Genomic DNA, 13,601 nt, shown 5'->3' with positions numbered 1-13,601 from the left:
TTCATATTTAACCCATTATGTATGCACTACATGCTGGGTATCCTCTCTTTCCACCTTCAAAACCTGAGAGCATATTATAGTATATTAACCATTATCTGAAGAGGAGAAATACAAAGATCAGAAACACTGCCTAACTCACCTAAGAGATTCCATTGATAAATGGCAGAGCTGGGTTTTAAATTCAGATCTGTCTGACTGCAGAACTGTCTGCAAAGTTCTACCATGATCTATGCAGAAGAAAAAGAGTGAGAGCCCCAAACAAGTTGCTTTGAGAGATTAAATTCTCAATAAATTATGCAACTACTCTCAAGCAAGTCTTCACTTATGGCCAAGTAGGGCTAAGTGAAAAGATACAAAAATAACTCACCTTGTGTATAACCTGAGGTGAGAGGGTATACCTCTAACCTAGAAGTATAGGGTAACATGTAGTGTCACAGCCATGTTATAGGAAAGACATGTTTCTGGTTAGTAACAATTTGTTAGCTGAAATCTCACTTTTTTGAGCCAAGCATCTTCCAATCCAGTTACTATCTCCACCCCAAATCTTCAGAACAAAAGAGGATCACATACTTTAAGTGTTCCAGCTTTATTTAAATTATTGGCATTTTGGTAGCTGAATTTCCTGCACTCATTAGTCTTGAGCTTAAGGAAGTTAGGCTGGAGGAGAAAAATTCTAATTAAATGTGAAGGGATGCCTCGGTGGCTCAGTCAGTTAAGCTTCTGACTCTTGATTTTCACTCAGATCATGATCTCAGGGATTGTGAGATGCAGCCCTGCATCGGGCATGGAGCCTGCTTGGGATTCTCTTTCCTTCTGCCCCTCCCCAGTTGGTGTGCTTGCATGTGTGGGCATGCGTTCTCTCTCTCTCCAAAAAAAAAAAGTGAAAATTTTATCCCAAAGATCTAATACCACTGAGACTTTCTGCCACTGGTTGAACCATGACAAATAGCAACAATAGAAACTAGATCAATATTCTCAGTCCTGACTGTGTATTAGGATCATCTGAGGTGCACAGGCATGAGATTCCAGTGTGCTGCCAGTGGTGAGAGCCATTGCTCCAAACTACTTCCACATGTAGAAACTTCATTTTCCAGGGCTTCGAGATCTACTTTTAAATTTTCTGAGGTTCTTGTATCACCCTTATCGAGAGCTTGAACTAATTCAGAAAACAATTGGAGAATAGCCTGATTTTTTGCTTGAGAAATAGTAACCATATTACGTGATGGTATTTCTTGTGACTTTGTCTTAGAAAAGCCCATCTCCCCCCAACATTTTGCAAGGGTAAGCTCCTCAGTGGGTGAAGCCGACTAGGTGGGAATGGCTCTATTGGAAAGAAGGTGGGCAGTGGGCCTGGAGCCTCACACCCTGTGCTCACGGCCAGCTGGGGCCAGCTCCAAGGATCTCCTCAAGAACTTAGCTGGGAAATCCTCAGTCTAAAACTGACTTTTCAAATTGCAGAATGAAATCCCTTGTGCAAGAGTCGGCAGACTGTTTGTAAAGGGACAAACAATAAATATCTGATGCTTTGTGGGTCACATGGTTGGTCTCTGTTACAACTCTTTTAACTGTGATTACAGCACAAAAGCAGCTATAGGCAATGTGTAAGCCAAAGCGTAAATAAGGAAGTATGGCTTTGTTCCAAAAATTAGACATTAACATTTTAATTTTATATAATATTCACATGTCACAAAATGTTATTATTCTTTTGCTTTTTTAAAGCACTTAAAAAAATGGTGGGTTGGTTTGGCTCCCATGTTGTAGTATTCTGGCTTCTGTGTTAGTGTCTTTAGAATCTCTGGCTATGGTTCTCAGTCATCAATATCTTTTAGAAAGAGTCCCTCAGATAATTCCAACATGTAGTCAAGATAGTGAATTACTGCATTAATGGGCTTTGAAATTAATTCACTGTGTGGTTATTGGCATTAAAATAGAAAATTATATAAAATAGAAGAGACTGCATCACACATAATAAGGACATTATTTTGTGGAATTTTGTTTCATATATGTTTGTATTTGTGTACAATGAGTTACAGCGTACATTCACTATGTCTTAATCCCACGTGACTGTGTCCTAAGGCTGATATACCTTGCTATCCCTGACCTGAATACCTGGCCTCCGGAGGGGCTGAGGGAATCAACACCCCGTGACACAACTGAAATCCATTCAAGGCACCCATGAGCTCTTGCCCAGTTGGCTTTTAGAGGGTCCATAAAAGCAGTTACAGTTTCTAAGTGTACTGTGTCATTAAACTGATTTAGGAGTTCTGAGACAGAATTCTTTAAAAACATAAAGTTAACCAATAGGATAATTATAAATAGGCTATCTACCTTCAAAACATAAAGAGGATAAAAGCAAACTGACCATAGCATACATGTCAAAACATCAGGAATAAATCATTAAAAAGAGAAAGCGTGGAATAGAGATAGCAAAATATACTACACATCAGTTGTAAATCCATATACACACATAGATTAAATTCCCATATTAAAATGCAAACACCTTTAGATTTAGTCAAAATAGACAGGAAAAAAACCCCAACAAATGTATGCTGGATCACAAGAAGCACAAACAAAAGAACACAAAATATGTAAAAGAAAAAAGTGCAAAGGTATATTAGACAAATACAAATAAATAAAAACAGGAATCAAAAATTTAAGATTAGACAAAGTAGAATTAAAGGCAATGGCGCTAAAAAGACATGAAGGATTAATTTACACTGTTAAAGGATATACTACACAATGATTCTTAGGTAAATGTGGGGCATTGTCTCCCCATAACATAGCAACAAGAAATATAAAGCAAAAGAAGAATTTGAAGAATTACAAAGGTAGTGGAACAATTTTAATAGTTTTCTCCGACTGTGATAGATCAATGGCTCAAAAAATAAACACTGACAGGACCTGAAAAACATTGGACTTGCAATCACAAGTGATTGATGTTGACTTTTCTGGAGTAATAAATCAATGAGAATAAACTTTTTCATGTGTCTCTACATTCCCATACACTCATCTTGAAGTGATGTTGCTGAATTGCCTGACAAGATGATTGTGAGATGTGTACGTGACGGAATAGTTCAGAGGACACCAAGAGGCATATCTGTGCAGTGTCTTTCTGGCAAGATACAGTTTCACTGCCGTGGTTCCTCTTTCCAGTTGGCTTCAGCAGATGGTGCATACTCACTTTTTGTACTTTAGGATTATTTTCTTTCATTTGATTTTTAAATACAATCGTGACTGAGAAATAAGTGTTAATCGTCAAAGATGATCCTTAGATTAAAGATCCTTAGATTAAAAAGTATCTAGCCCAGATGAAAAGGAGCAAAAGGCTAACATCATAGTTCCCCAATTAGGGCTTATTAACTGAACCAGAAGGAGAAGACAGACCATGAGTATTCATTACAGGCTCTACTTTAGTGAAAGCACGAGCAGAACACTGAATGACAATGTTGCAAGAGCCAGGAAGAGCCCAAGGCTGGAACAAGCCTATGTGACAAATGAGATAATTTAATGTATTGATTAAGTGCACAGATTTTGGAGCCAGCCTGTGTGGGTTCAAACTAATTTCCCTACTAGCTGAGACCTAGGGCAGGTTGGTTAATCTCTCTGTACCTTTGTTTCATCTTTTATAAAATGGGGATAATAATTGTTGCTATATTATAAATTACTTAAATGAGTTAAAATATGTGTAAATTTTTGCACAAATGGAAAAGCTGTTCTTAATATTCATATGGAATTTCTAGAACCACAAATAACCGAACTATTCTTGAAAAAGAACAAAGATGGAGGACTTAACAACTTATTACAAAGCAATAGCAATCAAAACAGTGCGCTGCTGCTCAAAGAATCTGTGGAATAGAATCGGGAATCTAGAAATAAACCCATATCTTTATCAACTGATTTTCAACGAGGAGGCCAAGACCATTAAATAACATTCTCTTCAACAAATTGTTCTGGGACAACTAGTATCTTAATGCGAAAGAATGAAGTTGGATTCTTATCTCACACCATCTAAAATATCAAATCAAAAAACGGACCAAAGACATAAATATAAGAGTTAAAAACTATAAAACCCTTAGAAGGAAATATGGCAGTAAATCTTCATGTTCTTAGATTTGCAGTGGTTTTCTTTTGCAAGATAGGATACCAAAAGCACATGCAATAAAATTTTAATTTTTTAAATGTTTATTTTAATAACATAAACACAGGGTGGGAGAAAATATTTGCAAATCATCTATCTGATAGGAGTCTAGTGTCCAGAATATATAAAGAACCGTTATAATGTAACAAAACCACAAACAACCCGATTTAAAAATGGACAAAGAACTTTAGTAGACATTTCTCCAAAGAAGATACACAAATGGCCAACAACCACATGAAAAGATGCTCAACACCATCAGTCGCCAAGGAAATGCAAATCAAAACCACAACGAATTATGACTTCGCACCTACTAGAAAATAACTAGTGTTGCTGAAGATGTGGAGATATTGGAACCTCATGCACTCCTGGAGGGGTTGTAAAATAGTGCAGCCTCTGTGGAAACAGTATGGCATTTCCTCAATAAGTTATTCATAAAATACCATAAGATTCAGAATTCCTACTCCTAGATATGCTCAAAAAAGAATTGAAAACAGGTGTTCAAAAAAAAAAACCTATATAAGCATCTTTATAACAACACTATTTCCAAGAACCAAAAAGGCACATGAGACCAATGTCTATCAAGTGATGAATGAATAAATAAAATGTGGTACATCCATGCAATGGAATATTATTCATTCATAAGAAAAGAATGCTTTTTTTTACTACATGCTAGGTGAATGAAGCCAGACATAAAAGACCATGTATTTATGATTACATGTATATGAAATATCAAGAATAGGAAAACTGATGGAGACAGAAAACAAATTAGTTGTTGCCAAAGCTGGTGGAAGGGGAAATGAGAGCTGAATGCATCTGGTATTTCCTTTTAGGCTTATGAAAATGTTCTGAAACTAGATAATAGCTAAGGGTGTACAGCATTGTAAATGTACTAAACACCACCAGAGTTGCACATTTAAAAATGGTTAAAATGGTGAATTTTATTACATGTCTCCATAATAAAATAATTAAATATATATACCTGACTTAGAGTAGTGCTTGGCAGTATATAAATGCTTCATGAAGGTTGGCTATTATCCTTTGGAATCTACCTGTATTCAGAACCTAGCCTATACTATACCCATCTAAAGGCGGATGCATCAAGGTTGATTAAATAGCTCTATAGAGAATTTCATACACTAAAAATAAAGATGACATCTTCTTTTCTGCTGCTTATGTATAGTAATTTGGATACAAAGAAACTCTTAATAAAAAGTAACCTGGGTGGCTCAGTCAGTTAAGAGATTGACTCTTGATTTTGGCGCAGGTCATGATCTCATGGTTTATGAGTTCAAGCCCTCTGTTAGTGCAGAGCCTGTTTGAGACTCTCTTTGTACCTTTCTCTTTGCACCTCTCCTGATCCTGCTCTCTCAAAAATAAAGAAATGAACTTAAAAAATCCCAAAGTAGAAATTATATAGGGCATAGTGTCTGACGACAATACAACAAAATGAGAAATTTTGTGGGAATAAGGTGAAGGACAAAGTAAACATTAAGAAAGAAACCAACTGTAACAAAGTAAAATACTAATGTAGTAGTTATACTCTTTTGAAATTAACAGAACACCTCTTATCAAAGTTTAGTTATAATGGCCAAAAAAATACAAACTCCCAATCTTGATTGATCATTATTAAGCATAAAATGATAATAAATAAAATGAGCAAAAGGATAGTAAAATAAACCTTACAGAAATTAAGGAACAAGTCAATAAAGAACAAAAATGACTAAATGTAAAATACTGAAATTGATAAATATATCAAAATGGTTTTTGAGGAATTATTAAACCATCACAAGTTTCAATCAAGATAAGTAGAGAACATAAAACACAAATTTGTAATTATTAGAAATGAGAAAAGATACATAAAATTCAGAGATAACATCTTTAATTAGAAAAGTTTAATTAAAATAAAAAGTGTCTTAGAAAAATATATATGATTGAGCATCTAAAAAAAAAGCTGGAGAAATAAATAGCCATGAAAAGAATGCTGTCAAAAATTTCCTTCAAGAAATACACTAAGTGACGGCACCTGGGTAGCTCAGTCAGTTAAGTGTCTGACTCTGGATTTCAGCTCAGGTCATAATCTCATGGTTCATGAGTTGAGGCCCCATGTCAGGCTTCATGCTGACAGCACGGAGCCTGTTTAGGATTCTCTCTGCCTCTCCCCTGTTTGCTCTTTTTCTCTCTCTCTCTATCAAAAAATAAACTAAAAAAAAAAAAAAGAAATACACTGAAGAAATGATAAGGCAAATCAAACAAGACAACTCTTTTGGAGCCTTCAAAAAATCAATGTCATTAAAAAAAAGTTGGGTAATTATTCTAAACCCAAATAGAAGTAGCAAACAAATTCAATGAATGAATGTAGGCTAAAATTTGATTTTAAACAAAAACAGCTATAAAAGATATACATGGGGCAATTGGGTAAATGTGAATATAAAGATTATATTACAGTATTATTGTTAACATTGTTAGATATTGAAATAATTGTTGATTATTTCAGAGAATATCCTTTCCTTAGGACATGAATGTTAAAAGGATTATGAGTAAAGTGTCATAATGTCTGTAACTTAATTTCAAATGATATAACCAAAGTATATATTTATATATTTATACAATTGTAGACAGGTAAAGCAAATATAGTCAATAATTCACAATTATTGAATCAAGAAACATAATATAGAATATTTGTGCTAGTCTTCTTTGATTCTTTCCATGTGTTTCAATTTTTTAAAATAAAAATTTGAAGAAAAGAAATGGGATAATATAATTTACCATATTCATGTACACATGAAATAATGTATTTTTTATCTATTCCTATAAAAAATCCTACTATAATTGGAAGAGATGACTCTTCTTCACAATATCTTTTGTTTAAAACTGCCACATAGTGATTAATGAATTATTTTTTAATAAAATGAGCAAAAATTATTTTATTTTTGATAGCAAATGCATATATGCTCACAAATGTTTTGAGAAAAAATTTATATATGAGAAATGCAGGTAAAATTATCCTAAAACAAATATTAAGTGTAGCACGATATTAAAAGAATACTTTACAATAGCCAAGTAATTGATACCAGGATGGCAGGTATAGGGCAATGTGATAATATCCATTGATATAATTTATCACTTCATCATATTGAAGAATAAAAACATAGTAAAATAAATAGAAACTAATCAGATGAACAGACATTCTTAAAAAAAAAGCAAACAAAAGTTTAAAGAGTATTTCTGTTATGCTAGGTGTAACAGATACTTTCCATCTCATGATAACAGTCAGGAAATTTATAATTATACTGCTGTGGAAGTCAACTTCAAAGCTTCAACTATGATGCATAAAAGGCATTTTGTAGATTTAAGATCTTTTCTTTTTCTTGATTAAATCTCTTTGTTTAAGGCTAGCAAGAAATTTCTTAACATCAGGATTATTTGCTGGAAGCCACAGACATCATAATTAATGGTGCGACATTCATATCATAGACAGTCTCAAGACAAGAATGACTGCTACCACGACCATTGTATATAACATGACCTATCATATACAACGTTTAGAAGTTCTAACAATGCAATATCATGAGAAAAGAAGTGGCTATGAACATTTATTTCAAGTGAAGAATCAACATGTCACTTTTATAAGGAATACGATTACTTAATTTTGGAAATTGAAGAAAGTCTACCATTTTAACCAAAAAAGGTTAGCCATGTCACTTACAAAAGTAGAAAATTCATCTTAAGCCATTGATAAACAATTTGAAAATATAATGAAGCATATTTTAATGAAGACAGTTAACAGGGCATGTAAAATACCTCTTCAAAAAGGAAATACATAAAATTTATCTAAAGTTTTTTTCAGAATTATTTTTTCAGAATTGTTTTTCAAACTCTTCAGAGGACATAAGTTGGACTCAGTGGAAAAACATGATATATTCCCAATTCAAAGATTTACTATCACAAAATTTTTTATTTGCTCTGAGTTAATTTATTAATTTAATTCTATCATTCATTCTCTTCTAGCCAAATGACCCTGAGAATATTTTTATGTTGCGTAAGGGATAACTTTCCCAAATGATTCTGAAAATCAACTGGAGGAATAAACTAAAATTTTGGCTTCCAGCCAAGCCAAAACTAGCTTGTTGCAGATCAAGCCTCCTGTCCACAGTAAGTAGAAAAACTGAGCAAATTTAAAGCCTCTAGAGAGGGCATCAGAGCCTACCAGGACAGTGGGCTCTGAAGGTGAGTACACAGAAGTGAGCTTGATGTTGCCCTTCCCCTGAAGACATTTGTCTATTTGCAAGTGAGGCCTGAGAGGCTGTGAAACTTGGGAGAGATTTTAATGGTCTCACAGAACTAGGTGTTCAGGGCCCACTGAGGAGGAGAAGGAGCCATGACCAATTCAGCACATTAAAAAATTTTTTTAAGTTTATTTATTCAAGCACTCTCCACACCCAACATGGCACTCAAACTCATGGTCCTGCGATGAAGAGCCATATGCTCTATCAACTGAGCCAGCCAGGCACCCTTCTTTAAGAATATTTTTTTAATAAACACCACAAGGTTTAAGTTGGGGCCTCCAAAGTGCTACTCCTTAGAAATAGGGATGAACAGAAAGAGACCTTTCAAAAAGATGGACTGCTAGCTGCCACTCAGCTGCTCAGTTGCTGAGTAGATGAAGATGTTTATTCTCAGGAACTGTCCACCAGAAGCCAGGGTCTGACCTGGCACTGGTTTGCCTCACCTCACTCACCTCACCTCAGACCTAACTCTGATGCGTCTCAGCTGTGTTTAAACTTCTGATATTTTATTCACCGTTGATTTTTTGAATTAATTTTGAGTTTAAAAAACACTTTTTAAAAGTATTTATCATGATGACTAAGGTTTTGGTGCCCCCTTGAATTTGGTCCTCAGGTGAGTACCTCGCTTGTCCCATTCTAATCTTCAGCCCTGAGTCTTACACTTGAAATTAGTAAATTTCACTGTATGCAAATTATAACTTAGTAAAGCTGTTACACACACACACACACACACTCACACACATCGATATTTCTTTTCACTAGAAATCAAGGAAATAAAAGTCAAAACATAAATACACCATTTTGTTCACTTAATCTCAGATAAAGATTTCTGGGACACAATTTGGCAAGAAGGTACTGAGACAAAAGCTTTCAAAACGTACTGATGGGTATATACTTTGTCATAACTTTTGGGGAAGCAAATTTAGCAATATTCATCAAAACCTTTAAAAGGTAAATATTCTGACACAGAAAGATCAGTCTACGAGGCTGTCCATCATAGTGTTGTTTAGTCGTTAAGGAGGGCACTTGTGATGAGCACTGGGTGTTGTATGTAAGTGAAGAATCACTAAATTCATCCTGAAACCAATATTACTCTATATGTTAACTAATTAGAATTTAAGTAAAAACTTGAAACAAACAAACAAAACCAGACTGTAAAGTAGAAACAATCTAAATATTTGAAACACGGCATTGGTTAAATAAACCATGCTTAGGCATCAGATGTAATAAAATGAAGCCATTAAAATGTCTTATAAATGTACTTACTAATATGGAGTAGATGTTTTTTAAGCGAGAAAAAGTCAGGTTTCAGAATATTACATACAGTAATTTTTAAGTATATATTTGTAAACATGCTTAGAAAAAAAAATCTGGAATATTTGTGCCAAAACATCAGCAGAGCTTATTTCTGGGCAGCAGATCAGGAATGACTGCTAAGGCTGAGGGCTCTGCAGTCAAGCCTCCTGGATTTGCACCCAGCTTTCCTGCTCACTGACTGTATGTCCTCAGGCAAGTTTTAAAAACTTTCTGAACCTGGTTTTTCATCTGCACGACGGGAATAATACCTATTCCACAGAGTTATTGCCAGAATAAAATCTATGTAGAGGGCTTAGCGCAGTGCCTGGTATACAGAAAGTGTATACTTTTCTCATTTTTCTTGAACAAATATGTGAAAAGTTAAATATACTCCACGACCCGAATTCTCTCTTTACCTGTGGTTTTTGTAAAGGAGAGAGCTCATTGTCTCTATCACTGGGTAATTGCTTAAGTTTAATACCTCTGTCAGTTAAGCACACCTCTGAGAGGAACCCAGCCCTTTTGCTAGGATCTTCAAAGCAAACTGCTAAATTTGAGTCTGAATCTAAAATATCAGGGGAGACAAAGCTCTAGCTGAAATGAGGCCAGAAATCTCTCCCAGCACCTTTGCTTTGACGGTTGGTATGGTGCCCAGGGACAGTACGTATGGTGTTTTATGATTTGGGGCTTACAATGGTTTTAGAGTCATTTACTTTTCTGAGACAGGTGCGGCCCGGAACACTGCCTGACTCCCATGATGTGATAGAAGTCTCTTCGTGAACAAAGTGTCCTAAGGTTCTATGCATCTGCCACTCTTTGGATACTCTTAGCTGCTGGTGTGTGGCAATTGGTGGCTTGGGGTTGTGTATATCATAATGGAGTTATGTGTCATAACAGATATGTATGAGCTGTATATTGTAATAGATGTGGACGAGTTGTGTATCATAACAGAAACAAGCCCTATAAAAAATGGAAAATGGGAAAACTAATATTGATGGTTTATCTCCACTGTTTATTGACAATTCTTGCTTTTTTCTCTACCAGATCCCTGGAATGAGATTCGGCAAACATTCTAACCAAGTATATTTGAGTAACCGCCGTGAAATCCATCTGCCAGTAGCTTGGTTTTCCTGTTCATATTTGTCAGCATAGCTTAATGACAGAGGCCTCTTAGAAAGCATGGTTATTTGTTCTGTTTACTTTTTCATTTTTTCTTTTTTACCATTTCCTAATTACGTTTTATGATTCTCTTTGCCGAGAATTTGGAAAGCATCAAAAAGCAAGAAAAAGAAGTCACATACAATCCCAACACCCAGAGATAACCCTGGGATGTTTCTTCTTAGGATTCTTGCTTTACTTTCCATCTAGGTCATGTATCACAGAAGACCAAACTGATAGGTACTTATTAAATATGCAAAAATGATGATAATGGCTGGAAATCTATTACCCATCTGCTTTTGTCAGTAACTTACTTGGTGATTCATGAGTGGGGCTTCCTACTGGGTGACTTTCAGTAGTCTCTTGAGAGGAACTATAGCCTATAAAGACAAGTTGAGGAAATTACTTAAAATGTGCTTCCCAGAAAGGTTCATAGATATTTTCAATAATGCTCTAGAAACCAAAGCAAAAAGAAATTCATCACAAGAATGCTAAATCTGGTTTGCCGATTTAAAATTCATGTGTGTCAGTTTTGAGGTACCATCTCTTTTGTCCCTTCTTGAGGAATCTTTCCCCAGGCATTTATAGTGGGGTGTCCATTTCTATCTAAAAACCCAATTTTACCCCCAAGATGATGACATTTATGGGTTGGGGAACAAGGGTACAGGCCATCTCAGCTTGACCTTTGGGAATTCATAGAAGTTTAGAGATGGAAGGGATTTTAGATGCTATCTGTCTGTGTTTTATTCAACAGGGACAATGAAACTGATGTCCATGAGGATAAATTGATTCTCCATAGTGAAACTAGTCTGCAGCAAAATTTTGGTCATTTGTCATTTCTGCAACTATTATTTATTGAGTGCTTACTATGTGCCCAGCAAGGTGTGGGATGCATAAGTAAAGACACAGATTTTACTTGCAAGAAATTAAAATGGTTCCTGAAACCCAGTTCAGAAAGGTTCCTTTTAACATTTACATGGCCAGAAAGACTCTCTTCTTGGATCAATGAAGAAAAAGGAGATGCCTTGCTTCTTTATTTAGTCCTTCTTCTAAGTATGTGAACCTGATGTACCTGCAGAGTGTGTGTAGTAAGATGTCCAGGGTATCATGGTATGCCTACATGGAGCTCTCATTTTGCCTAAACAAATGAAAACAAATATCCTTTCCTTCCTTCTCCTCCCTCCCTTTACTTGTTTCCTTGCTGATTCACCTGATATCCTACAACATGGCAAAAGTTGTACTAGATTCTGGAGATACACTAACGAATAAAACCTGTGATAATACCTGTCCCTTTGGATCTTCCAATTAAATTAGTATGTTACAGCCTAGAATGCAAATTTTGCATAAACTTTAAAGTAAAACCAGGAAACGTTTAGAGGGACCTGGTTTATGACTTAACTAAGTCATAAAATTGAAGTGTTACAATACTGCATTCTCAAATTTCTTCTTAGTGTTGGAATTTGATTTTCAAATAAAAGCATTGAACACACTACTGTCCTGTGTCAGAAATTTCGCCCTTGCTCTTCCCCCAACTTTTGCAAGGTCGGCGTCTTCCGATCATTCACTGATCTTAATAAATGTCACTTACTTTGAGAAAAAAATTCCTGCTACCCTTTTGTAAATCAGCCTTCTGCATTATGTTTATCACCTCTCCTGGTTTAATTTTCTTTGTGCTCTTTATCATCGTTCTTATGTCAGTGAATTATGTATTCAGTTTATTGCTGGTGTTCCCTCTCACTGCCCTGAGTGCGTCCTCCACAGGAGCTCACTGCTTTTATTGCTGTGGCCTCCGTGTCCAGCACCTGACACACAAGTGCCAAATGAACAAATGAGTAAATGAATTCAGATATTGGGAATCAAATAATTTTAAGAGAACTTATTCTCCACTTGGAGAATGGCATCTGATAAATGTAGACTTAGAAATAGTGGCTTTACCCTGAAGGTTCCCGGGGAAAGAAGTATCATCTCCCCCCCCTCCGCACCCCGCCAGCCAAAGATATTTAAACCACTTTCCAGGTTCTCCACTTCTCCTAATGAGTGAGAGGAGGGTGGGACCTGCTCAAACACCTTCCCATTATTCCATCATTCCAGAGAATGTCTTCGGAGGGTTTCAGAAAACGCAAAGGCGCTGGATGGCAGCCTAAGGGAGCCGCAGAGGGTCTTCAGGGTCACATGGCCTTGATGACCTCTCATGAGCTGTCATCGAAGGCCTTAGTACACTAGTCACTTGAGCAGTTGTAGACATGAAGTATTTATTTCTTCTCCTGGAGTCCTTTCCAAATATCCTCCACCCCTCACCACAAAAAACAAAACAAAACAGGGGGCTCCTGGGTGGCTCAGTCAGTTAAGGTTAAGCATCTGACTTCACCTCAGGTCATGATCTTGCAGTGTGTGAGTTCACATCCCACATCGGGCTCTGTGCTGACAGCTCAGAGCCTGGAGCCTCCTTCAAATTCTGTCTCCTTCTCTCTCTGCCCCTTCCCTGCTCACGCTCTGTCTCTCAAAAATAAATAAATGTCGGGGTCGCCAAGTTTTCTGTCTGCCTCAGGCAAGGATTATCACTCCGTTGAGTGAGCCAGTAAACAAGATTTGCATCTGGAGGCTGGAGATTGCCATTTCCTGGTCAAAATAACTTTTGGCGACTGTCTTGCTGAGCTAGACGTGAGTGGCCAAGGCACACAAAAGATCAAAACCGTATTCAGTGTTAGTTCTCCATCCCCCAA

General features: G+C 36.2%; 1 protein-coding gene across 1 annotated transcript in view; it reads right to left on the bottom strand.

Moving 5' to 3' along the window:
• GYPA (glycophorin A (MNS blood group)) overlaps nt 1-13,601 on the bottom strand; it is a 37,375-nt gene that overhangs the window by 21,794 nt on the left and 1,980 nt on the right. Inside the window, exon 2 of the mRNA XM_029956590.1 lies at nt 11,193-11,258. Coding sequence (XP_029812450.1) covers nt 11,193-11,258 — 66 coding nt within the window. The remainder of the gene's footprint in view (nt 1-11,192; nt 11,259-13,601) is intronic.

The sequence above is a fragment of the Suricata suricatta genome, chromosome 1 (assembly GCF_006229205.1).
Source record: "Suricata suricatta isolate VVHF042 chromosome 1, meerkat_22Aug2017_6uvM2_HiC, whole genome shotgun sequence".
In the NCBI taxonomy this organism is placed as follows: Eukaryota; Metazoa; Chordata; class Mammalia; order Carnivora; family Herpestidae; genus Suricata; species Suricata suricatta.
Note: the sequence above shows the minus strand (reverse complement) of the source record. Positions and strands in the feature narration are given on the sequence as shown.